At 48.5% G+C, this 27,484-nt stretch overlaps 1 protein-coding gene across 3 annotated transcripts in view; it reads left to right on the top strand.

Annotated features, from left to right (window-relative positions):
* Window positions 1–13,321: 13,321 nt before the first annotated feature.
* ARHGAP22 (Rho GTPase activating protein 22) overlaps window positions 13,322–27,484 on the top strand; it is a 162,473-nt gene continuing 148,310 nt past the window's right edge. For all 3 annotated transcript variants that reach the window (XM_046027290.1, XM_046027289.1, XM_046027287.1), the window contains exon 1: window positions 13,322–13,557. In XM_046027290.1, the coding sequence (XP_045883246.1) occupies window positions 13,506–13,557 (52 nt within the window). In that variant the 5' untranslated portion in view covers window positions 13,322–13,505. The remainder of the gene's footprint in view (window positions 13,558–27,484) is intronic.

Raw genomic sequence — 27,484 nt, 5'->3', positions numbered from 1 at the left:
TTAGGGGAGTTTAAAACAATATATGGTCATTAATATGCCATTTCGGATGTGATTTTTAATGCCATGAGGATATGCTTGATTAAAAATGTTAAGTTAGAAGCCAGTGAACAGCATCATGGCCGTAAACCTCTGCTCCTGGTCCAAGAGCCTCAGTTGGCTCCTGCCTCTGTCCCTCGTTAGCTGCCTGACCCCAGGCAAGTCATTGCAATTCCTCAGGCCTCAGCTTTCTCATCAGTACAATGGGACCATAGCAATACGCTTCTTTGTAGGTGGGTGTGAGGAAAACAGTGAGAGGATCCACAGCACCTGGCCCAAAGCATGTCACTGAAAGCATCTGTAAGTAGCATCGTTATTACATCTCTGGCAAAATCCATACATGTAAAATACTGCAGAAGACTATCCCCAATCACTCCCTAGTCCTTACTGCTGTGTGGAGCAACCGGGCCAGATGCCTTGTTCTTGTTCCTGCCTTTCTGCGATAGGATTCTCTGTCCACCCTTGCCCTCGAGCACCCTACATTTCCTTACTGCTCATCCATTCTGCACATCACTCTGGTATTGTTGCCCCCTTGCTTTTCTTGAGTCGGGAACTCTCTCGTTCATGTGTGTGGCCCCAGCCTCAAACTCCGGTCTCTACTGGCACATAGTAGGTGCTCAAACATTTGACCATCAGATTTTTCCAAGTTTTCCTGGAGAGTATTTCAGGTACTCACTGCTGTATAATAAAACATAATGGCTTAAAGTAACGGGCAGTTGTTGCTCCTCATGACTCTATAGGACCGAAGGCAGACAGGGTTCAGGTAATTGTTCTTCCGCTTCATGAAGTACAGGCTGAGGGCTGCCGGCTGCATTCATTTGGGGTCTAGAGGGGCTGGAAGGTCCAAGGGTTCTGACTCCCATGGCTGGTGCCTCAGAGCTCCTGGTGGCTTCTCTTCCCCGATGGCTTCTCATCACTTGCTAGACTGGCACAAGGCACGAACAACATGGCAGCTAACTCTGTGAGAGAGAAAGTGATGCTGACAGGCTTCTTGGAGACTATGTGAAGATCTGTACCAGCATCAATGTCCACCTCTTGATGGGAGAAGAGATGCACACAGCAGGAGGAGGAACTTGGAAGGCCATCTTTGGGGCATCTGCTACCTGATGAATAGAAAGAAAGGAGGAGAACATGAGGGGAAAGTAACACTAGCTTCAGCTGGTCTGGAACAGCATTAGTTGAAACCTTGCTCTTTCTGTTCAGAGGGGCATCAAGTCCAGGGAAGAAGGGCCATGGCAGTCGTCTCCCCAGGAGCAGCCAGCCAGGGTCTCTCTCTGCAGGAAGGCTGGGCTCTACTTGGCAGTGAGTGACCATAGCCCTTGACACCTTTGGCCTCTCAGAGAAGTCTTCCCAACCCAGTGTCCCCAAATTCCCTGAACCCCAGTACCTGTGAGTTCTGTCCTGTAGGGGAGGCCAAGGTGAGTAGGGCAGCCCCCATGTCCTCTGAAAGCCAGTCTCTCCCAGAGGGGAAGCCCATTGCCATGGAAACCCAGGGACCCATGTGCCCATGTGAGCACTGACAGAAAGTGCCACATGTCCAGGAAGGAGAGGGGTCCCTGCCTGGGGCACCATGCTTTGAGGGCCCACAATAACCCAAATATACACAGCATACGTCTGTTAAAGAATACATGGGCACCTCTGACCCTTGAGATTTACACAAAGTGTTGGCCCAGCATGATCCATGGCCTTGACCTTAAACATCTGTGCATTAGACTAGCACTGTCCAGAAGCCACATCTCTTGCCCTACATCCTCAAGAGAAAAAGCAGATGTCATGGATTTGGTGGGTAGGCTCAGGTTTGTCTTTATAGGTTGTGCCGTGACCAGCATGGACCAGCATGGACACTGCTTCAGTGTATGGTGAGAGGCTGAATATGGAAACGATAGAAAAAAATATAATCAGCTTTTCAAACCCTGCCACTCAGAGCACTTGAAAGTGGTAGATTCTCCACGACAAAAATCTCATTTCCCAATACTGCCAAGCATCCATTTTCTTGTTTCTCCTAGAGCTCAACTTCATAGTCCCATAGGCACAGCACATAAGTGCAATATTCACAGGGCTTCACGTAGCAGTTTGGAAATGCTCTGTAATATTAAACAACTCACTTACTCCTAAACGCATGGTTGTAGTCTTAGATGGACAAGCAACACCAGGGTTGACAATTGTTTAATTTGTATACTTATATTTTTTTAAATCACAATAAAAATTTAGTCTTATCCAAGGAGCTTTTATTTCAATTTATAGTCATTAATTATCATATACATTTTGCCTTTTGATCTTTTAGAGAAATCTTTAAAATTGATTATATTAGCAAAGTTTTACCTTCCTAAGACCTTTTTATGTGGATACATAATAGATTAGGAATGTATACAGTTGCTAATACTAAAACTTTGTATTTTGAAATGATTATAGATTCACAGGAAGTTGCAAAAATGTTACAGAGAGGTCCCACATATCCTTTGCCCTGTTTTCCCCGCTGGCTACATCTCAGAACCAGGAAACTGACATTGGTACAATGTGCATCATGTTATGACATTTTATCACATGGGTAGATTTCTGTAACTGCCAAGAGATGGAATTATTCTATCACCACAAAGATCTCCTTGGTGCTACTCCCTTTATCATCACACCCACCTCCTGCCCCCTCCATCCCTAACCCGAGCAAATACTAAATCTGATTTTCATGTATACAATCATTTTGAGAATGTCATGTAAATAGAATCATCCGGTGTATGACTGTTTGAGATGGGCTTTTTTCTCTGGGCGTAATACCCTTGTGATCCACCTACCTTGTCATGTGTATCCAAAGCTCATCCCTTTTCATTGCTGAGTTCCTACTGGGGGTCATGGCACAGTTTAATGACTCACCTGCTTTCTCTTTGGGGCTGTGACAAGCATAGCTGTTTCAGGGAAACTCCCTTCACCTATCCTCTCTCCATGGGGATTGGTGGGACTTGATCCCACCCCTCAGCAGGGGGATGGACACACAACCAGGGACCATCAGGTGACATTATTCTCTGCCCAGAGCAGAGAATAGGAAGCCTGTAACTTAGGGGTGCTATCTGTCAAAACCAGTTTGGGGATCATCAGATGATCTTTTAAAACTTGGTAGAAGTGACGAAGATGACTGGGAGAGTGTACAAGAAAGAAAGGGCTGAGTCTAAGGTCCTGGGGTTAGAAATTGTACATCGCATGGACAATCCATTTCTTCAGCCCCCCGCGGGGTGACACTTGGATGGACAAAACAAGAGCAACAACAACAGTCATCACATGCTACCTTTGTTTCAGGTCTTTAACTCGTGCTCAATTTTCAACTTTTTTTTCTCTAACCATACACATGTAACACCATACATTTCCTTTGAGGAACCATGTTGGCTAGCTACCTACAATAAGCCCTAAAACGGGCTGTTTATGTTGCATGAGGTTCTAATTATTTTTGAATTTCCATTCCAATATCTGCTTGGAGGCATAAACAATGAGTTGTGTTTTTTTTTTTTTTTAAGCATTTCAATGTATTTCCTTTATTTTCTGCTCTTTTTTGTTACGGATACTTGATTTCATTGCACTGAGATCAGAGAACTGTGAATAATACCAATCCTTCAGTGTTGATCTAGTTTGCCTTTCTTTGTGATGAGTTTCTACCAACATTCCACGGGGAGGGCTTCTGTGAATACCCGTTACTTCAAGTTTGCTCCTTGTGTTGCTCAAAATCCCTACTTCTCAGGTGCTTGGGTGGCTCAGTCTGTTAAGCATCTGCCTTTGGCTCAGGTCATGATCCCAGGGTTCTGGGATCAAGTCCCACATTGGGGTCCGTGTTCCACGTTGAAGCAGGGAGCCTGCTTCTTCCGCTCCCCCTGCTTGTGCTCTCTCACTCTCTCTCTCACTCTGTCAATAAATAAATGAAATAAAATCTTTCCTTCTCTACTGATTTTTTTTTAGTTCTGCTTATTCTATGGGTTTCTGAGGGTGTTGTCATAAATTGTCCACTAAGATTGTAAACTGGCCAGATTCTTCTTATTAGGCAGGTTTGTGTTTGCTTGTTTTCTTCCTTTCAAGCTTTTTTTTAGGTGTTTAGAGGTTCAAGACAATTTCAGTTCATTTATTCTCAGTATTTCGGTGTCCTTATGTTTTAGGTATGTCTCTTGGAAAACAGCTAAAATTTGATTTTTTAAAATTTCGACCTTAGTAACCTCTATTTTTTACTATATGAGGCTAATCTGTTCACATTTGCTATGATTACTGATATATTTATACCTATTTTTTACCTTCTTTTGTGTTTTTATTTACCATGACTTTTCTTTTAAGTTTTTCTTTCTCTTTTTTCCTTCTGTTGAATTTATTAAGTATTTCTTGGTTTGTTTTTTAGTTTTGTTTTTGTTTTGGTCTTTATCTCCCTCTACTGGTTTGGAAGTTATACATTCTATTTCTATTCTTTACTTGTTATTCTTAAATGTTAACACACATACTTGACCTTCAAAAGTCTAGAGCTGGGGCACCTGGGTGGCTCAGCGGGTTAAAGCCTCTGCCTTCAGCTCAGGTCATGATCCCAGGGTCCTGGGATCGAGCCCCACATCGGGCTCTCTGCTTAGCTGGGAGCCTGCTTCCTCCTCTCTCTCTCTCTCTCTGCCTGCCTCTCTGCCTACTTGTAATCTCTATCTGTCAAATAAATAAATCTTTAAAAAAAAAAAAAAGTCTAGAGCTAGTTGATGGTGGGTGGCAGGTGGGTTGGGTGATGGGCTAGATGGGTGATAGATATTAAAAGGGGGCACTTGTGATGAACACAGGGTGTTGTATGTAAGTGACAAATCACTCAATTCTAAATTCTATTCCTGAAACCAATATTGCACTATATATAACTAACAAAATTTAAATGCAATTAACTAATTAATTAAATTAAAAGTCTAGAACTGAACTGTGCATTAAAGCTATTTAGCTACAAGCCACCTCTGGCTATTGAACATTTGAAATAGGATCAACGGACAATTAAATATTTTATCTTAATTAATTTCATTTTAATTTAAAAATTGATATACAATCCAGTTGCTGGAAAGCTTTTACATATGCTGGGAACCATTTGGGCAGATGAATTGTCTTTTTTGACTCTGAATCTTGTGAAATCTAAATATAGATGAAATATTTCTAATGGACGTTTAGCATCCAAATGAGTTGCAGTATAAATGTTAAAATACACACCAGATTTGGAAGGCTAAGTATAAAGAACAATATAAAATTTTTCAATGACCATGCTGATATCAATTTCATGTTGAAATGGTGGTTGACCTTTGAACAACATGGGTTTCTTGATAAATACAGTAGTACAGTATTATAAATGTATTTTCTCTTGCTTAAGATTTTCTTTTCTTTTTAAAGATTTATTTATTTGACAGATATCACAAGTAGGCAGAGAGGCAGGCAGAGAGAGAGGAGGAAGCAGGTTCCTTGCTGAGCAGAGAAGCCGATGCGGGGCTTTATCCCAGGACCCTGAGATCATGATCTGAGCTGAAGGTGAAGGCTTTAACCCACTGAGCCACCCAGGCACCCTGCTTAAGATTTTCTTAATAAAATTTTCCTTTCTCTAGCTTCCTTTATTATACGAATATGGTACATGATACAGCATACAAAATATGTGCTGATCAACTGTTATCAGTAAGGCTTTCAATCAACAATAGGCTGTTAGTAGTTAAGTTCTGTGGGAGTCAAAAGCAGAGTGGGTCAGCACTCTGAGCCCCCACATCATTCAAAGGCCAACTGTGTAATATCTTGTATATATTGTATTAAATAAAATATATTATTAAACTATTTCCTCTGCCCTTTTTCAATGTGACTACTAGAAAAATATTAGTTGCAGAACATCTGGGTGGCTCAGTTGGCTAGGTGTCTGCCTTCAGCTCAGGTCACAGTCCCAGGGTCCTGGGATAGAGCCCTGCATGGGGCTGGTTGCTCAGCAGGGAACCACCTTCTCCCTCTGTCTGCCACTCCCCTGCTTAAGCTCTCTCTCTCTCTCATTCTCTCTCTCCCTGACAAATTAATTAATTAATTAATTAATATTTTGAAAAACTACTAATCGCATGTGTGGCTCACATTATAACTCTATGAGATGCCTTCCTCGGGAGTTCAAGCCCCAAAGAAGGACCCAGCAGTCTGGGGGTTCTAATTCTCCCCCATTCTTCTCTTCCATGAAGATTTCTTGGTTCTTCTATGGTTCTTGTATTCAGTATTAGTCATTGCCATGTGCAATATCCTCTCCACCTTGTTCTTCATGCCTCTGAATTCATTACTCTCATTTCTTTTATAGACAATGATGGCTTAGATTGACACAATGTCTGCTGACTTCTTTGTCTACCTGTACACCTGACACCCCAGGCCTTCTTGGCAGGTCAGCTCTTGCCATCGGCTTCCAGAGACCACGCTGCAGCCCTCACTGACCCTCTCGGTGTCACTAATGACACTGAGGACCTGGGGCTGGGCAGAGACCCACCTGCCACAGGGGCCAGGGCCTCCACAACTCTGTTGGAGGACTGCCTGTGCACTGAGGCTTCTTCTACCTCAGAGGGAGCTGCTGTGTGCAGGAGCCACCAAAGCCTGAGGCAAGCCTCCAGGGGGACGCTCTGCTCAGCTTCCACATCCCACCGGCCTCTCTGTGGCTGGCCGCCATGCTCACACTCGCCTATGACTCAAAGCAGGACTTCCGATGAGCAGCACCTTGCCCAGTCCTCTCCATCCTCTCCCAGAATGTACATCTGATTATCTTGGCCACACTCTCTGGGCTCTACGTGACCAGAGTCATGGTCAAAGCATCTTCCCCTCTCCTGAGGACTTAGGGGGCGTTCCCCAGTGCCTGTGCCATTCATCTCAGCCCAGTAGGCCAGGTCCTGGACTGCTAGCAAGCAAGTGAGGCATACGTTGCCTCCTCCAAATTTGCTCCTGGCTTGCCTCCCTTGACTCACCCTTGCCCCAGCCTTGAATTGCCCAGAAGTATTTGTTTTCCACAGGCGCTACACAAGTCACTCCTCTGAGCTGCCTCAGGCCTACAGAACCCCTCCTCAGAAGGGCTTCCTTAGAAATGACACTGTGCTGCTGAAGGCGCATGCGTGCACACACACACACACACACACACACACACACACCCATAAGTAGTGTGCTGAGAGCACCATCGTGTGGCCACAATCACCAATTACAGTCAAGATTGCTATCTATCTATCTTTTTTTTTTTTTTTTTTTTTTGAGAGTGAAAGAGTGTGCACGTGCGGTTGGGGGGTGATGGGGGGGTGAATAGGGAGAGAGGGAGAGAGAATCTTGAGCAGTTTCCACACCCAATGCAGAGCCCGAGGCAGGGCTCCATTCCTTGACCCCGAAATCATGATCTGAGCTGAAATCAAGAGCCGGATACTTAACTGACTGAACCACCCAGGTGCACCTTGCTCTACCTATATCAATTAGTTCAGTGCTGGATTCAATCATGGAAAGCCCTCTTCAAAAGAAGGGGGAAACAATCCCCTGACCCCAGCATCAAATTAAATATTTATATCTATAAAATAATATATATCCTGCCAATGTTTATAACTTCTAACTACTAGGAAAAACAAAACTTAGCTATGTAAAAACAAATAAAAAGTCTCCTAAGATTTCTTTTTTTTTTTTTAAGATTTTATTTATTCATTTGACAGAGAGAGAGAGATCACAAGTAGGCAGAGAGGCAGGCAGAGAGAGAGGAGGAAGCAGGCTCCCCGCGGAGCAGAGAGCCCGACGCGGGGCTCGATCCCAGGACCCCGAGACCACGACCCGAGCCGAAGGCAGAGGCTCAATCCACTGAGCCACCAAGGCGCCCCTCTCCTAAGATTTCTTAATGCAATATGATCTACTGTGCACTTCTGGCTGAATTTGTGGCTGCTGGGGTTGAGCAGCTGGTGGATAAGAAATTTCCAGAGGATTATTGTGACTATCATGATTTCTGGGGGCTTCCCTTACCCAGGACCCTAGCTTCACAGAAGCCAGTCAGCCCACTGATGGTGACAGGTTTCTGGCTAGAACTGAGGGTTCCCACTCTGTCCCCTGGAAGTTCCCTGAAAAAGGCCCAAGAGACAGCTGGCTCCTGAGACCCAGGGCACCAAAGCCCAACAGAAACATTAAAGATAGGTACATTCTCTGCCATTTGCTGCCAATCGCATTTTAAGTGCAAATAAAAACTTGGGCCCTGACATCACCTAAGAGTGTTTGATTATAAGGCAGACATCCCACCTTATAAAAATGGCTTATTCTTTAATTTGTAGTGTAAATTCAAACGCAAGACATATAAAAATGTGCAGGAGACCCAGTTTGAGAACCAAGCACTGCCCTAGCTTATGCTGCAGCTAACAATGGAGGAAACCCTTCCCGGGCGCCTGTTAAGTAGAGCTGCATCATGGTCATTAGGACAGGTCCAGAGCACTTAGCCATGTTCTTTGAGCAGCTTACCTCACTCAATCCACCCTGCCGTGATGGGCAACGGGACTCAGAGAGGCAGCGTAACTTACCAGTGACCCAGCTAAAAGGTGCCCAGGCAAGAGTCAAAACCACCCTTGCTTGACTCCATTACAGCTCCCACGCCACCCCCAGCAAGCCTGGAGCAAGGTAGTAACCCTCCACAGCGCGTGCCCAAAGGAGGCCTAGTGTGCTGCTTTACAATTATGCCCATGGTAGCCGTGGGCATGGACAGGGTCCAAGAGCAATACACTACACCTTTCTCTCCCAAGCCCTGAGCTCTAGCCTTGCAACAAGCTGTGTGCCTCCTTGCCTCTGCCAGCAACTACTCTACCACAGCCCACCCCACTCTGCTTCCAGGGGCCTTCAAGGGCAGTGCTTAGGGTAGATGACGGGTCTCCCTCTGCCATGATCACTGCCCTGAGACTGGAATAACCAAGACTCCATCCCAGCCCCAGCTCTGCCCAGATGCCAGATCAGCCTTCCTGAGGTTTCCAGTCCATGGCCAGCCACCCAGATTTGGTCAGGGAAGGCAAGAGCAAAGGGCCACACTGAGTCCAGGGGAGGGGAAGGTTGGTGCACCTTAGAGAAGGGCCTGCCCACTAAAGCCACTGGGAGTCCAGGTCAGTAAAGGCTACCTTCTTGTCTCTGTCCTTGGCATTGGCTTTCAAAAGATTTTTAATCTGCTGGCCTTGGTTTCAAGTCTCAGCAATACCACTTGCAATCTGTCCCCTTGGGAAATTCACTGGACCTTTCTGACCTCAGTTTTCCAAGTGGGGAGATTTAAGTGATGCTGGTTCTTTGGGACATGGTTCAGATCCCCACCCCAACCCCCAACCTGAGGGCTCCTGCCCTACTAATGACCTCCAGCCCCACCTTTGTGCCCAGACTGAAGACACAAGACTGGCCAGCTGTGCAGAATTCAGGAAGACCCAGGGTGGAAATCCTCAGGGATCCTACACACCCTCCCAGCCACATGTGGCCCCAGGGAAGGTGAGGCTCCAGGTGAGGGTGGGGAAGATAGGTGCTGCGGTGACTGGGTGGCTGGGAGCAGCTGAGCTGAGGCTGGGAAGAAGGTCAAGGTCCCAAGGCGTGCGAGGCCGTGCTGGCTGGTGCCCGCTAGGGGGCGCTCTGCACCAAGTGGAACTCCAGGCGGGCTTCCGCCAGCCGGCCTGCCGCAGCCCCTCCTGGCAGAGGTTTACCTGGCAGGGCAAGGCTTCCTCAGGCGGGGCAGCCGCAGGCTCTTAGCAGGCCAAGGACGGCCATCAGCACATCGTCCCCAGAGGCACCGAGGAGCCAGGGAGCCTGCATCTGACCGATGATGTTGGGCCGGGGCAGCTTCCTCCTGGTCCTGCCCGCCTCCCCTGCCCACTCATCACATGGGGGACCTGGGCAGGGCCAAGGCCACCACCACAGGGTTAGCAGAGAGGGCAGGGAGCCCTAGCGCTCCCTCCAGCCTGTGTCCGAGGAAGGATCCCAGGCCGGTTCTGGGCGGCGGAGATGGCGGTGTCCTCCCCGGGTCCCAGGTGAGCTAGACTCCCCAGCAGGCAGCACCCAGGCAGCTTGCCTGGATGTCCGCCTTCTCCGGGCGGGTGCCACCTGGTGGTGGGCGCTCATTGGCACGGCCCCCACGTGGGGATGAAGGAGGGGCCATAGGGTGAACACATGCCTGGGGCCAGTGCAGGACAACATGGCCACTTGGCCACGCTAGAGGGATGGGGTGGCAGTGAGCCCCGAGCACCGTGGGTCTGAATGTTCCCCTTCGTTAAACTGTGATGGGGTGACCCACAAGTCCACTATAATATTACCTCGGTATGCTGTCAGGTGACTGTGTCTGCTCCACAGCTGGGCCTGCTGAGTGCTGCTTGTCACTATTAATAACGCCTGTGGGTCGTGGGATGATGCCTGGTGCAGGGCACACTGCCTGAGTGCCTGACGGCCTGGGGCTCCCAGCACTCTCTCCCACATGGAGCCCATTGGCTGTGTGGCCGACGCCAGTCGAGCTGCCCATGGCTGAGTCATCCCTGGGTTCCCCATGACTGCCTTGCTGGGTGCTGCTGGGTGCTGCTGGGTGCTGGGAGCGGTGCTCCAACTCTGCTGAGCTTACCTGGGCTGTGGCTTGCCCTTGAACACTGCTGCCAAGAAAGATGGATGAGGGTACGGGGATGGCAGGGCTGGGTGCTTGGAGAGCAGTTCTCCTGTCTTCTCTGCCTCTGAGATTGCTTCCCCTCTCCCTGGGGCTGAAAAGCAAGGCCCACCATGTCTGCCCTTCCACCCCTATTTTCCCCAAAACAGAAGCCCATGCGCCTGAGCCTTGTCATCCTCATCGCAGGCTGAGGGCTGAGGTCACGCTTCTAACCAGAGCCCTCCTGGTACAGTCACATACCCGACACCCCTACACACATGCCCTCCCCCCATGATGTAAATGGGGGCCCTTCAGGGGCAGAGACCAGCCCAGGGCACATGGCACAGCCAGGACAGAGGCCCAGCACACTGGTTCCCTGGGAGGCCTCTTGGCTCTGTGCTAGCAGAGCTGAGATGGGTCATACATCTGGCCAGGAGAAAGGTAGGGGCTGAGAAAAAAAGTGAGAACGATCATGTCCAAGGGGAAGAATTAACATTTTACACACACACACACACACACACACACACACACACACACACACTCCTGAAGTCAGTTTCATCTAGCTTATCCTTACAGCAGTCTGCAGTGGGCAGTGTATTTGGAGCTGGCTCCCCACATTGGTCACAGGGCTCTTTCCTATACCAGCCCAGTCCACTCAGCTCCTCGGATGATACCAGGTTGGTTTAGCCAACACATACATCTCTCCCCAACCATCAGGACTGCTTCAAGGCTGGATTTGGTGGTCCAATCAAAGCCACCAAGCAAGAGATATTTGGGGAGATAGGAAAAGGAAGCTTCCCAGCACTTGTGAGAGAAACACCAAAAGATATATTCTCTTCCTATTAGACATGAAGGAGAAAATATTAGCTCCTGAAGCTGGTATCCACCATTTTTAAAAATAATTAAGAAACCTTGGTGTGGATGACACAGACACCCAGGAAGCAAACAAGGGAACTTGAGGGTGGGAGGGAACCAGACTTGGTTGACATTATCAACTGCTGATCGAGCCATGCCTGAAGTCCATATTATGAGTACTTTCCCACTGAAGGAGGCAGTAAATACCCCTTTGTGTTTTAAGCCAATTTTAATTGTCTTTTTTGTTTCCAGCAACTGAAAGTTTCTTACCCGATTATCTTCTTTTGACCAAAGATAAAATGGATACTCAGAAGGTATAAACACCAGATTGCCAGATAAAATACAGAACAACAATGAATACCTTTATACTAGACACTATGTGCCAGGCAATATTTGGAACACACACTAAAAACATAACTGGGCATTCTGTAGTTTTGTTTGCTAAATTGGGTAGCCCTATTTCAGTAGCATGTCCAGATTCACACCACTAGAAAAAGAAAAAGCTTGAGACAGACCCTGAGTTTTTAATTCTAAAGTCCCTATTACACGAGGTCATAGGAAGGGCTTCTTCCTTTCACTCTTCATTCCCCTCGGCCACTTTCCTAGACCTGTGTGCTTGGAGAATACAGAGAGATGTCACTCTGGGTCCCTAAGGGTCTCTGAGTCTGTTTCAGCTCTAGAGTTCTCCGCTTGCCACTCTGCTTCTCCAACTCCTGGGCTGGGGTCCACCCCAGCCTCTGGTCTGGGGCTCTGCTGTGGCTTCTTTGGCTGTTAGCTGTCCCAGATCACCCCCCAGAGGCACCACTGTGGTGATTCCTCTGCTCTGGCCCCGTGCTCCCCTTAGAGATGCCAGCAGCTGTAACTATCCACAGATGGCCCAGCCTGGCGCACGATGACACTGCCCCACTGCAGCCTAGGACAGTGCTATCCAGCCCAGCAGTCCACAGCCCCGCTGCCACCTCCTATGGCTATGACTGAGTCCCTGCATCCCCGCAGCTTGTGGGGGGAAGGGATCTGCCCATACCGAGTGCTGGCCATGCTTGTCTTATCTGTGTGGTGGGGATTGGTTCGGTGATCACAAACACTGTACCCAAGCAATACGGCAGAGACAGGAGAGCAGAGGAGACGAGAAGGGGAATAGGAAGAATATTCTGGGAGCTGTTGTCCCAGAGTTGGCTCCTGGCATCTGTGTACTCCATCTGTATTTTAATGGACAGAACCACCCCCTGGGAACTGCCTTTCCCCGAGATTGCCAAGACCACGATGTCAATGACATTGACGGCTGCCGGAAACTCACTTGGCTGTTTCCTAATTGGGATTTTCTTTTTGATTTCCCACACCTGGAAATGATGCATGGCTGATGCTGACTTTTCCAGCAATGGAACAAAAAGCCACACCATTAGCAGCCAGAGTACAAGGCTGAGGGTCTGCTGCTGGTGCTGTGGGGACTTCGTCTCTCTGTGCAGGTATGGGGACCATGTCCTTGGTCTCCCCATGGGAGGACTGTGGCACACACCAGATGGGAGTCACAGACAGCATCCTGGCAATCTCTGCATGCTTGCCAGTCATGGTCTGTAGCCACTTTCTAGGCTGTGTGGGAAACACAGCTCCTTCTGAATCCAGGTCAGCTGATGGAAAAGATCAAACAGAATGTCTGACGTGTGAAGGGCTTTGCTGTTTTACTGCTTTCCTCATCTTGTTGATCCTCTGCTCACCGGGAGAGGCAGTTGTCATTATTGTTCCCATTTTACAGACGAGGAACTGATACCCAGCGGTCCCATGACTTGCCCAAAGTCATTCCAAGATCCCTGGGAACACTTGTATTTAAGGGACTCGTTCCTCACAGCAAGGCTTCTTGTTTGAAATCCAAGAAAACACCAGATAAAGGGCATTCTAAATATATTTCTTTTCTATAGATGCTGATCTCCTGTTACTGGAAAACAGGAATTAGCTTGTCTGCTTGAGGATGTGGTTGGTTCTTTATAAAAAGGATACACAAGAAATTTGCACATAGTCTGCCAGCTTCATTATGCTGCCGACAGCTTCCAACAAAAGAAGAACATTTGCAGCCAGATATTTCGGTAAGAATTTTATTTTATTCTATATGGAATATGATTACCTTTGCTCTTGGCTTCTGGCTTGAGAGATGGGGTCATTTGAGGCTGGGAGACGGGGTCAATCGTGGAGCTGTCTTGGTCTTGTGGGCTGGAAGCATCAAGGGGCATCATCTGTGGTCGAGGCCTGGGCATGGGCTGATGGTGCCCACAGTCCTCGCTCTTGAACTTGGGAGATGTTCTGTGTCTGCCTGAAACGCAGAGCCTTCAACATGACCGTGATCGTTGGAGGGATTTGAGTCCAGTGACTCAGGGCTCTGATGACATTCAGAGTCTGGAAGGATCACCCTGTCCAGAGACTGTGGGGGGTGAGAGGCAGGTCCTGCATGGGGAGGGGGGTACATCCTGCTTGGAAGCGACCCAGCCAGGCAGTTGGTTCAGTAGCCCCCAGTAAAGTGCCGGCAGGGAACTGAGGCACAGAGGAAGCCCCCCGCGGGTTGGGTCATGTGCAGGGACTGTGGGGGTGGTCGTGCAGCTGCTTGTTGGGGGGATCACACAGATGCCGGCTGGGTGGTTGCGACGTGGTGTTTCATGTTCTTTGTACCTGGACACTTCCCGAGGATGATTAAAATCCCAGATACCAGAGGAAGAAACGCAGACAGTGGTCTTTGACCTAGCTCTCTGTTAGAATCACAAAGGCGCTTTTAAAAATCCCCAGGTATTTTTAAATACTTGGAGATTGGTCTGGAGTGAGTTCCAGACATGAGCATATTTTTCAGTTCCCAGGTGAACCTCCTGTGCGGCCAGGACCTGGAACCCCCCGACCAAGGCTGGGGAGGCCTCAGACGGCACACAGCAGCCCTTGGCTGGGGTCTGAGTGGGTGTGTGCAGGGACGAGCCCTCAAGCTCTGTGTTCACACAGCCAAGTCGCCTGGATCTGACGCTGGGCTGGACACAGGCTAGGGGACACTGCTCATAGTGTCCCTTTCTACAGTGAGGGTGGGGAGCAGCTGAAATTAGCCTTTAATTCTGTTCACTTCTAATGCCTTAGGGGTCTGTAAAATCTCCAGATTCTCCCCTCAGTTAGATTTATGGCATCAACTGATTTGATGGGACTCTCTTTTGTGGACACTTCTGGCCACCAGATTTTCACAGTAGAGCAGATACCCACCCACCTACCCCCCACCCAGCTTCAGAGTGCAGATGCTAATTCTCTAAGGGAAAGACAAATGAGAAAGTGCATGGGATACCTGAATTTAAAGAAGAAGGTTGAGTTAAATTTTCAAGGGCGGTGAAATTCACATGACCCAATTAACCGTTTTAAAGTGACCCATTAATTCAGCGGTGATTTGTACTTCCATGGTGTGTGACCACCACCTCTTTGCAGTCCCAAAGCATGTTCACCACCCTGAAAGAAAACCCCATAGCCACTGAGCAGTGGCTCCCCACCTCCCCCAGCCCTGGCACCCACTGATCTGCCTTCTGTCTCTAGGACTCACCTACTCTGGATATTTCATATAAATGCAGCTACATAGCAGGTGTCCTTCCGTGCCTGGCATCTTTGGCTTAGAGTGATGTGTTTGGGATTGATCACGTGGTAGGGTGCATCAGCACTTCATTCCCTTAGACTTAATTAATTTTAAAAATCATTATCTGACCACAAACAGCTTGGCAGCTTTATAAAGATGGACTAGCCATGCTGTTCTATAGAAGGCTTCGGAAAATAGGAAAGTCGGCCAACATAGGGGAAGCAGTTTCTCCTCCTCATCCTTGGTCTCTCTGGGTCAGCCGTTCTGTCTCTCTTTCTTTCTCGATTTCTCTCTTTTTGTCTCTCTGTCGCTCTGTCTGTCTCCCTCTGGCTCTTTCTCTTCTCTCCGTTCCTCACCATAGATTCTGGAGGAGAGCAATTGGGAACTTGTGCTTGCTTTTATCAGATATTTCCAGGGAATTGGGGCAGATGGGAGATTCTTTGGGGTTAAAATGCTGTGCCGTACCTCATTTCTTCACTCTGCCCAGAGTTTTGTCGATTCGAGGAACTGCCCGATAGCAGGAAGCCGGAGGCCAGCCAGCACTCTGGTCTTTCGTTTGGGGAGACATGGCTAAAACTCTCACCTAGCCATGAGCCCCACCACTTGTAAGCTTTTCCTGTGGCACGGTCCTCCCCATTCGGACCAGCTACAGCCTCTGTGCTCACCAGCTTCCCACACTGCTGCCCCCTGGCCTGTGCAGTTCTCTGCCAAGGACTGGAGGCTTCTCCCAGTTAGCTGACCCTCCTGGGTCCTTCCCACCATGAGTAGCCACTGCAGGTCTGAATCATGGTGGGCAGAAAGAGGGTAACCTCTGCGCATACTGGGCCAGAGAGTCCAGAAGGAAGAGAAGGCAGCTCTGAGTCCAGCCATTCATTCAGGATCCCAGCTCCTTGGCCCACAAGCTAACCTCCAGGAGCAAGGCCAGAGGGCAGCTTGGACTGAACCTCCTCCATCACAGCCCACCCCGGTGCCCTCCCAACTCTGGTTTTGCTCACTTGATCTTTCTCTGGAACGGCTCTTCCCTCCCTACTGTGGATGTAGGGACATGAGGAAACCACGTGGACCCAGGTGGGGAGGTGATAGTGGGCGAGAATGGGAGACTCAGAGACAGGAGAACTGAAATCATAGGAAGGGAAGGGGTGGGTGGTACAGGAGAGGTAGGTTGATGCCATGTTGAGAAACTTGGACTATTTTTCATGGGCAGTAGGGAGCTATTGAAGGTTGTAAATGTAGGACTGATTGGATCAGATTTATAGGACACCTGAAACTTATTATATGTCAACTACACTTCCAGTTTAAAAAAAGAAGATAAATCAAATCTGTGGCTACTGGAAGTGGAGCAGGGTGAGGGAGAATTGGAGGAAAGCGGTCAAAATGTACAAATGTCCAGTTATAAACAAGTCCCAGAGAGGAGTGGAGTGTATGACATGGTGTATTATACTGCTGTATGATATATTTAGAAGTTAAGAGAGGAGATCCTAAGAGTTATCATCACAAGGAAGAAAAGCATTTTTTTTTATTTTTCTCTTTTTTTGGTACCTACTTGAGATGGCAGATACTAACTAAATTGATTAATGTTATCATTTCACAATGGATGTAACTCAAATTATATGCTGTATACCTTCAACTTACAGAGTGCTGGGTGTGAACTGTATTCTAATAAAGCTGGGGGGTTGGGAAGAGTTGTTTATAGGAAGAATGATGTGGCTTCGGGGTGTGAAGTAAGCTCTCACCTAAATTCTTTTTACAAAGACCTTCTTGCTGGTCTTCCTGATTCTGCCTCTGGCCCATCCATCTCCTCCCAATATTGCAGCTGGAACAAGGCTCTTAAAGCCTAAACCCTATGAGAAGTGGCACTTGTTCAGCTCTTCCCAGTGGATTCCCGTGTCAGTCCTCCAGCTGACTCACCATCACCTGTCACATCATCTCCTGTGTTCCCCGCTTGCCAAGTGCCGGTAACACTGGCTTCCTTGCTCCTCCTCGGATGAGCCGGGTCTTTGCACATGCTCTGCCCTCTCTTCAGAGTACCCTTCCCCCCAGACATCTGCACAGCTCACAAACTGACCTCTCCAGGACTTTTACCATCTTCTTTTGAGGCTCTCCCTGAGTACCTGTCTGTGTCCCAGTAGCACAGGTCATGCAGTAACTGAGTCAAAAGTCACCTGTCCATCATAGTGACTTAAATACCCAGGCTGATGAAATAGTCATGTCACGTGGTGCTGGCAGCCAGGCCAGGGGGTCAAAGGAGAGATCGAGCTCCAGAAAGGTCTCAGATGAACAGAAAATCCTCAGTCTGGAAGTCCCACACGTCACACTCATTGCCAACTCATTGTCCACCTACCCTTAAGGAGTCCAGGAAGTGCCATCCTACCACGTGCCTAGAAGGGGGGATTGGAAGTATTTGGCAAATGCCACAAATGACCTCACTATTTGCAGCCCACTCTGACATTCCTACCCTTCTTCCCTGCCTTATTTTTCTTCACTTCATTTACCATCATCTCATATATGTATGCACGAGTTTATTTATTTTTTTAAAGATTTATTTATTTATTTTAGAGAGAGAAAGAGAGTGCAGGGGAGGGACAGAGGGAGAAGGAGAGAGAAACTTAAGTAGACTCTGTGCTGAGGGGAGAGCCTGACCTGGGGCTTGTTCTCACGACCCCGAGATCATGACCTGAGCCAAAACCAAGTGATGGACGCTTAACCGACTGTGCTATCCAGGAGCCCCTCTTATGTGTATGTATTTAACAGCTTTATTGAGATGTAGGTTATGTATGATAAAATTCACCCATTCAAAGTGTACAGTTCCACGATTTTTAGTACATCTGTAGAATTGTACAACCATCACCCTAATCCAATTTTAAGACATTTCTCTCACCCAAAAAAGTTCCCTGGTACACATGTGCAATTTTTTTTTAAATTATTTATTTATTTGCCAGAGAGAGAGAGTGCGTGCGCGCGCACAAGTAGGTAGAGCAGTGGGCAGAGGGAGAAGCAGGCTCCCGGCTGAGCAGGGAGCCCAACGTGGGACTCGATCCCAGGACCCCGGGATCATGACCTGAGCCGAAGCCAGGCACCCAACCGGCTGAGCCACCCAGGTATCCCCCTGGTACACATGTGCAATTAATCCATACTCCCACTCCAGCCCAAGGAAACCATTGATCTGCCTTTGGTCTGTATAAACCTGCCATTTCTAGATGTTTTATGGAAATGGAATCATATATTATGTAGTCTTTTGCATCAGGATTTCTTCACTTAGCATAGTTTTGGAGGCTCATTCATGGTCTTATGTGTATCCGTGGTTTGTTCCTTTTTCAGTTGTATGGATGTACACTTTGGTTCCCCACTTACCTGTTGGTTTATTGTTTTATGGCCTAGCATATGACCTATCCTGAAGAACATTCCATAGGTGCTTGAAAATAATGTATATTCTGGACCCGTTATAAGGAGTGTCCTATACATACAGTTGGAACAGATTGTTGATCATGTTGCTGAGGCCTTCTATATCGTTGCTGATTATCCATCTAGTTGTTTTAACAGTTGTTGGTGTGGATATGAAATCTCCAATTCTTATTATTCAGTTGTCTGCTGTCCACTTCTGCCTCATGTATTTTGAGGCTCTCTCTCATGTGTGTGTGTGTGTGTGTGTGTATCTTTGTAATCATTACCACTTCCTCCTGGCTTTGAGTGGGCAACCAATCCATCCCTGTCCCTGTGTCTCATCGCCCCTCCCCCCTCACACTGACTCTCGGTGAGGAGGACAGGCAGGTATGTTTGCTCTAGCTGTCTTAACAAGTGCCACAGGCTGAGTGGCTTAAACAACAGAAATTTATTTTCTCCTAGTTCTGTAGGCTACAAGTCTGAGATCAAGGTATCAGCAAGATTAGTTTCTTCAGAGCTCCCCCCACTGCCTTAGCTTGCAGAAGGCATCTTCTCCCTGTGTCTTCACGTGTCTTCCTCTGTGTGTGTCTGGGTCCCAATTTCTTCTTCTAACCAGTTATGTTGGACTAGGACCTAATCACTTCATTTTAACTTAATTACCTCTTTAAAGACCCAAACTCCTAATACAGTCACATTGTGAGGTGCTGGGCATTAGGACTTTAGTATATGAATTTTAGGGGCAGATACAGCACATAACAATGGGAAGGAGCCCTCTTGTTTTCCTGGGCTCCCTGCTGGCAGCCAGGAGCCATCTGTGCCCCAGGAACTAGGAGCCTGGAGAGAGGCTGGGCAGAGCCCCTAGTGAACGTCTAGACAGAAGCCCTGCCAGACGCACTGCCCACTGGGGAGCCAAGAGGAAGCCCACACTTACCCACCCCCAGTGACTGAACCAAGTGTGGGCTGAGTCAGAGGATTTCCTTAGGGAGCCATTTTTTTACGATGATTTCTGTTCCTGTGCATCTGGGAGAAGTGATTTGACTCTGAGAATGATTGCAAAATAGGAAACCACAGAGAGGGCTCACAGCCCTTACACACTCTGCAGCTTCCCCTCCCCTGCAGTCTCATGTAATGCTGCCCCAGCTTCGTGAGGACAGAGCAGCTCCTCCTGTCAGCCAGATAAGGAAGCTGAGACTAGGGAAGTACTTTGACTCCTGAGGACACACAGCCAATGAGTGGCAGACAGGACTCAACCCAGATCTGAGCTGACCCATCTCTAGTGCTCATTCACTGCTGCACCTCTGCCTTTTGGGACATCAACTGCACCTTTAGCCATAGCCATCAAATCCCCCACCTGAATTTGGAACATGCCCCTCATAGTAGGACTGGGTTAGTGGTTCAAACTGGCTCAACGTGTTAGATGGCTGTCAGTGCCAACCAGAGCCCCCAGAAACAAGGAGAGGAGGAAGCAGCATTCTGGTGACCTGGGAGGAAAGTGAAGATGAACATGGGCGCATAGATGCCCATGGCCTTCACCTTCAGATCGCTGTCCTCAATGCCATCTAAGAGTCAGGACATTCTGAAGACCAGCTCTCCCCAGTGTTCAATTAAGCAATGGCCCTCTCTCCTCTACCCAGATCTCTGCTCCCTCCTCTTTGCCCCATGTCCTGACCCAGCTCCTGTTACCTTACCAGGGCACAGGGAGAGTCAACCCTCCCACCTGCTGCTGACATCATTATCCCAATTCTGAAAAAATAAGGCTAGTCTTTAGAGAAAGTCAGGTCTGGATGTAGCTCCTAGGTCCACCGCTTACTCTGTGAGCTTATTCAAGTTATATAATCTCTACATTTGGGTTCCTCACTATAAAGGGGTTATCCTGAGAGGTCATACCACAGAATCTATATAAGGATTACACATCTAATAAAAACAGAGAGTTCAAGGAAGGGCACAGGTTAATTCCTGAATGAATAAGAATTCCTGTCCATGCAAACTATTGGATTCTACTATTAATCTCTGGCTCTGAGCTATTGCCTTTGGCATTTTTTTTTAAGAAAGTGGAATGATCAATTTGTGCCTGATGGAGACTCTGTATAGGGTTACAAGGACCTCTACTTAGAACCAGGCATCCTGTCTTGTTTCTTTGGTGTTCAGGAAGTGCTAACCCAGTACCAGTCAACTGAGGCTCCCAGAGAAAGTCAGGCTGTCTTAGAGATGAATGCTACTGAGGCCACCAAAGGTGGTCACACCTGGGAAGTTCACTCAAGGGTTCTCTAACACAGGGTTGATAGTTATTTAGTCACTCAGCACACAGGGTCTGTGCCAAGCACTGTTCCCGACACTGGGGGTGCAGCAGGTAACAAAACTGATAAAAACCCCACTTCTTGGAGCTTATTTATCACCTGTTACAATCTAATGGAGGGATCTATAGGAAACTGTTCTTTAAAGTCTTCCATGTAGATCATGGGCTTCTGGGAAGTGAAGCAGGATCTTCTAGCGACAGGAAGGTGGGAGGCACCATAGGAGTTGTTTGAAAAAGAGTAGTCATTCTGTAGCAGCTATAAAATCTAACATGGAAAAAGCTGGGAAATTGTCATTTCTACCCATACAACAGGGGAAAATGTAAATGAACTTAAAATCAGTGACTCTTCTTAGACTCATCAGAAAATTGAAGTTGTAGGGCAAACTACCACCTCAAATCTGGAGCCATAGGGGAATTCAGAAAATAATAGCCCAGGTGAGTTTACCTGAAGCAGAAGCCACTGGAATCATGATCTGGTACGAACACTGAAATGCTAAATTTGACTACCTGCTGGAGGCAGGCTGTGGATTAGCTTGACAGTGAGAAACTCCTGGGGGCCCCAGAATCAGCCAGTGGGAGGGGCACACTTTCATGGGTTTTCCTCCAGGAACTTCACCAGATTCTCAAGGTGAAGAATCAAGAAAAACCCCTGTGTATGTCAGACAGGGGGAAAGGAAGAGCAACCACTGGAAAAGATGACAAAAAATGTTCTCCACAGCAAGGGCCCATCCTCCAAGTAGAGCACCTTACCAGAGCCATAGTGACCTGGTGGGAGGGTAATTGGCCAGCTCCAGGTAAGCTAGACTTCCTCTCACCTCGGGGGGGGGGGAACAAAAAAAGGGGGTGGCCTATTTAGTACTTCTGAGGGTCATAGCCTAGGGACTCAAGGCTCACAAAAACCTGAGTATTAACCACAAGATTATAACAGGCTTTCCCTCCTCACACCTCACCAATGCATCAGCTGGGTTCGAGTGTCACAGCGCATCACAGCTGAAGAAGCTGCCGGCAGAGGCTCTATTTAGGAAGGAGTTCTTAGGGAAACCCAAAGACCATAGAGAAAGGAAAAAACAAAAACAAAAACAAAAACAAAAACAAGGAAGCCAGAAAGCCTGGAAGCCTCTGGCACCTACAGTTACCATCAACATTAATCACAGCATGGAGCCCAGCCAGATTAACATAAAACCTCAGACGAAGACCTACGCACTTCAATTTCTGTTACCCAGCACATTATGGATGGCTTCCAACCAACAATTACAAAACATGTTAACGAGCAAGATGAAAAACACAGCCTGAAGAGGAAAACTGAGCACACGGAAGGAGCTTGGAAGTCACCACTCCTTCCTAAGAACAGGTACAAGCTGAACAGATTGAAAAATCAACCACCCTTGTGGGAGCTGTAAGGGAAGAGGACATGGGGCAAACCACTGCCTCCAGGATTGGAAACAGACAAGCAAGCCCCAGGGGTCACAGACACAGCAGAGACTCACACGTGGATGCCACCGTGGGAGCCAGTGCCCACAGAGGGAAACATGCGTGTGGCTGATGGATTACTGGGGGCTCGGTATGGGCCACTCTGAGAGTTAAGGGCTCTTGGGGAACCCAGTCCTAGGGGAGCCCCACCATACTGTGTGATTTATCTCCAGGAGCTTGGCCAGGTTCCCGCTGTAAATATCAGCAGGAGGAGAGGAAAAGGAACCATTTTTGACCAGCATGCTTGGTTCTTTTTTTTTTTTTTTTAAAGATTTTATTTATTCATTTGACAGACAGAGATCACAAGTAGGCAGAGAAGCAGGCAGAGAGAGAGGAAGGGAAGCAGGCTCCCCGCCGAACAGAGAGCCCGATGCGGGGCTCGATCCCAGGACCCTGGGATCATGACCTGAGCCGAAGGCAGTGGCTTAACCCACTGAGCCACCCAGGCGCCCCAGCATGCTTGGTTCTTAACAAGGCCCGACGTCAAGGGAAATTGGCTCTTCAGAGCCCCATCTGACGGAGTCTGATCAGAGCCTGACTGACCAAAAGAACGTAGACACATAGATGCCCAACTCCAGGCAGCTCTAGCCAAGCATCAGAACCAGACCCAGACGTGGCAGAGATTTTCAAATTGTAAGGTGGAGAATTTAAAATAACTATGAGGGGTGTGTTTCGGACTTTCTGGCGATACCGTGAGTTACTTCACAATGGCTGTGAGGTGGGGATGAGCATAGGGGAGGTTGATGGGGACCAGTACCTGTGAGGAGTCAGCGAGCAGGGCTGAGCAGCGGGAGAAGCTGGCCTGTGATGGAAGCAGCGCCTCAGTCCCCTGCACACTCAGCCGCGGCTGGGGTGGGCGCTGGAAGCTGTGCTGAGTTGGAGGGAGAAGACCAGGCCTGTATACCCCTACAGTGACCGCCCAGGACTGTGGGGGCTGCCCCCAGGAAGGGAGTGTACCTTAGGTGAGGACATCTCCAGCGGAAGCCGAGGCGGGGGATGCACGTCAGGCCTGGGTGTCATCCGGGTTGCACAGCAGAGCCCACCACAGGCCATCTCTAGATTTTCACTGCTCCAAACAAGGCTGTGAATGCACTTCTGTCTGCAAGATAATGTGTCTGCAGGATACAGCCTGAGGGGCCCACCTGCCAGGTCAGGAGGGAGCGCTGTGTTCCTCCCTGAGTCAGCAGCCAGTGAAGGGTGGCGGTCCTCTCTCCACTCAGACTCCCCGGGTAGAGGGACACCGAAGCAAGCTCTGGCACCTTCCCGGTGGGACACGTGACTGTGGCCCCCCGTCTTACCTGGAGCAAAGAAAGGAGCTCCTGGGGGCTGCATGGAGAATGAGGAGGGGTTTAGGCCCATTTTATGACGAAATCCTGTTGGTTATAAATATGCTTTTACAAATATTACTGAATCTGTGACTGGATGACTTTCAAAAGTCTTTATCTGTTTGTTTGTTGTGTTTTTTTTTTATTTTTTTTTATTTTTTATTTATTTTTTTGTGTGTGTGTGTGTTTTTTTTTTTAATTTTCAAGTCTTTACCTTTTAAATTTGCTAACAAGGTCACCAAGGAGAATCAAATGCCTTGAAAGCAGATTTCTGGCCTGTTGGTGGCTTGGGGGCCTCCAAGGTGGGTGAGTGAAGCCCACGGAACCAACAGTCAGCTCCGCCGCACACGTACCATCTGGTGGACACCTGTGCCCAGTCCGCACTACTGAAGTAGAAGGAGCCACCTGGTGTCAGACTGGCAGGCTGGGCTTGAGGTGTCGGCGTAGCCCCTGCTTGGGGGTGGTCTGGCACATGTCGCTTATCACCTCTGGGCCTTACTTTCCTCTTAGAACAGGAACGAACCAGATATCTTTGGGGGGTGGTGTCTGTGAACCTTGGTATCGGGGCTTGGCGCATGGTATGCACTCAGCAAATGGTAACTGCTGACATGGGATTACCCCAGTCTGTCCTGAGGGGCGGTGCTCCCACCAGGGCCAGATGTGCTCCTTACTGGTGGGACTGGCTCGGAGACTGCATGAGTGCACGGCTGCGAAGGCAGGGCAGTCCTGAACAGAGAGGGCAGGCTGGATTCACATGGTCGCTGCAAGCAGGAAAAATAGGCCTGATGGCAGTCCCCTGCTGTCACCTCTGGGTATTGTCCCTTTCTTTGAATCCCAGAGTCATGTGTTCAAGTTTTTGTCTTGGGACTGATTCTCCAGACAACTCACAGTATGGAGCCAGGGCCCTGAGGCTAGACAGTACAGTTTCTGTAAATGACAGAGGTGTCCCTCTTCCAGGCTGAGCCAGCCCCAGGCCCAGATCACAGAGCACGGCCTGAACAAAGCCCCTTGCATCTCTTCAGCTAGGCACGCTGGCAGCAGGGCCCAAATGCCCAGCCCCACACCAGGGTTCTTACAGAGTGTGCCCCAAATTATAGGTTTGTGATCGTCTGTGAATCCTTTGGGATACTGGCAGAGACTGATATTCAAAATAGCAAATTCAGAGAGAGGAGAAGGAAGCCATGGCCACAGGCCCAAGCTGTTCCCCATGGCCCTGCCCTGGGAGCCTGGGAGAGACCAGAGCCCCTACAGAGTCCCTGGTTCCTTTTTTTTTTTTTTTAATATTTTATTTATTTATTTCTCAGAGAAAGAGATAGAGAGCACAAGCAGGGGGAGCAGCAGGCAGAAGGAGAGCAGGCTCCCCACTGAGCAAGGAGCCCAGTGCGGGACTTGATCCCAGGACCCGGGGATCACGACCTGAGCTGAAAGCAGACACTTAACCGACTGAGCCACCCAGGCATCCTCAGTCCCTGGTTCTTTGCTCTTTCCCAAACCCTGCCCTGGGCATAGCCCCAGGAGGGAGGGTGACAGACCCTGGCCGTGAGGGTTCACATCTAGAGGAAAGACGACAGCCTTGGATATTTGTCTTACCCTCTCTGATTCTGATACCAGTTTGGTATCCAACAATTCAATTCCATTCAGTTCTGGCACCAGCTGTTCAAAGTTAGTGCCGACCCTACAGGTTAGGGGCCCAGTCCCACAAAACTGCTCCCGCTTCAGACACTAGCTGCAAATGGGTTGCCCAGCACTTCTGTCCAACTTGACTACAAATTCAGGGATTCCTGGGATTCCTGTTTCAGTTTTGATAATTGCTCGAATGGCTCACAGAACTCACAAAAATGCTTTGCTTACTGTTACTGATTTGTGTTAAAGGATATAGTTCGGGGACAGTCAAATGGGAAGAGCTGTGTAGTCAAGGTATGGGATGAAGGTAGAATCCCATACCTCTCTGGGTGTGCCACCATCCCAACGCCTCCAAGCCGGAAGCTCTGTGAACTCTGTCATCTGGGGGGTTTTGTGGGGAGGTCTTCTGACATAGCGTGATTGGTCAAATCATTGGTTCTCGGTGACTGAAGTCAACCTCGAGTCCCTCCCCACTCCCCAGAGGTGGGGGTGGGAGTGAGAAGTGGGGCTAAGCACTCCAGTCCACTAATCATGTCTTGGTCTTTCTGGAGGCCAGCCACTGTCTTGAAGGTCTCTGGGGGCCTATCACGAGTCACCTCAGTAGCACAGACACAGGTGTGGCTGAGAGGGGCTTGATGTGAGCAACCAAGACCTTCCCATTGCTCAGGGTACTCCAGGTGTTTTTAGAGTTCTGTGCTAAGAACCAGGGACAAAGACCACATATAAATTTCCTATTACACCCACCCTCCCTGTGCGTGTCCTAGAGATGAGGACTGTGCTCTCCCATGCTGGATCCGTCCACAGTGCTCGGCACTGGGCTTCGTAGCATTGGTTGTTAACAAATACATGTGGAGAGGAAGGGATCAAAGGTTTTCCATCTTCCCTGAAGCTCCAACTGTGTTGCCATGGGTTTGAGACAGGGCTTCAGTTTTGATGACAACAAGTTAACAAGTGTCAATGTAGCACTTTCCAGAAACTACCATTTATTAAAAACCGACTCAGTGTTACGCTTCATCTATGTTTTCATGCGTCATCACGATGACGCATGGTTGGCGCTGGTTATCATTAGTCCCAAGGAGGATCTGAGAGGCTAAGATGCGGGGGGCATTAGGATTCAAACCCAGTCTGTTTCTTGCCAATCCCCTGTCAGGTCTCCTGGCTGGAATCAGGGCAAGAGAAATTCAGAACCAAGGAGGTCTGACTGGGCAAGTCCATGTTATAATGGTACAATTTGGGGGTGGGTGAGATTAGCTATTGAAGTATAACAAACCACAAAACTCAGCAGCTTCAAAGTGTGAACAATTATTCTTGCTGATGGGTCAAGCTCTCCTGGGCTCACATGGTCTTCTGGGCTTTCTGGCATGTTCGCAGTGGGGATGCTGGTAAGGATGGCCTGCCTCATTTTGTGATGGTTGCTGGCTGTCTGGCAGGGCAAACACTGGGGTGATGCGGCCACATGTCTCTCATGGATGCAGAGAAGGCTGAGGGATTTCGGAGATTTTTGCAATCGCTCTACCACAGGAGGGACATGGCTGCTTTTAAGAACTGGATGCTTGTTTTCCTGAATCATGGGGCTAGATTTCCCGGAGGCGAGCTAAGCATTTGGAGAAAAAGTTTCTGTTCTAGGTGACATGTTGTGCGTGTATGAACCCACTCCTTTGCTAGGACCCTGAGGGGGCTGAGTGTGGATAGGTGGTGGAGCAGAGCCTCCCTCCTGGGAGCCTTAAGGCTGAGACACCAGCCTGAGCCAAGCCTGGGCCTGAAGACAGGCCCAGCAAAGCAGGTGTGTGAGTGTGCATGCTGGGGGAAAGCCCTCCTTTGCAAGAAAGGGCAATGTAAGCACCATCTGGTCTAATTCCTGCTAGACTCAGCCATCTTTAAGCTGAAGGAGAGTTAGGAAAAAACTTCAGGGAGGAGATACAAAATAACAGCACGACCCTTACAAGGAACGACCCTTAACTTGGGTGTATTGCAAATACCAAGTGCACGTTTTGAAATCCTTTAATGCATTGTCACGTGCTCTAGTGGCAATGTTGCATTATGATTCAGATGTTGATCCTAGAGACAGGTGGATCTGGACTTAAATCTTAGCCCCACCCTGACTCCCTGCGTGATTTCCATTAGGCCACCCCAGTCCTCAGCTCCACGGGAGGCCACGATGGCAGCTAACTCAGAGTGGTTTGAGCTCAAATACTTACAAGAGTCCACTGTCCCACAGTGTGTGCTCATAAATGCAATTTGATCATAACATATTTATCCCACTGTGAAGGTATGAATCATGGGAGAGGATCTTATTCATGAGACTTCCTCTCTGACCTATAACTTCCCCA

The sequence above is a fragment of the Meles meles genome, chromosome 13 (assembly GCF_922984935.1).
Source record: "Meles meles chromosome 13, mMelMel3.1 paternal haplotype, whole genome shotgun sequence".
Classification (NCBI taxonomy): domain Eukaryota; kingdom Metazoa; phylum Chordata; class Mammalia; order Carnivora; family Mustelidae; genus Meles; species Meles meles.
Note: the sequence above shows the minus strand (reverse complement) of the source record. Positions and strands in the feature narration are given on the sequence as shown.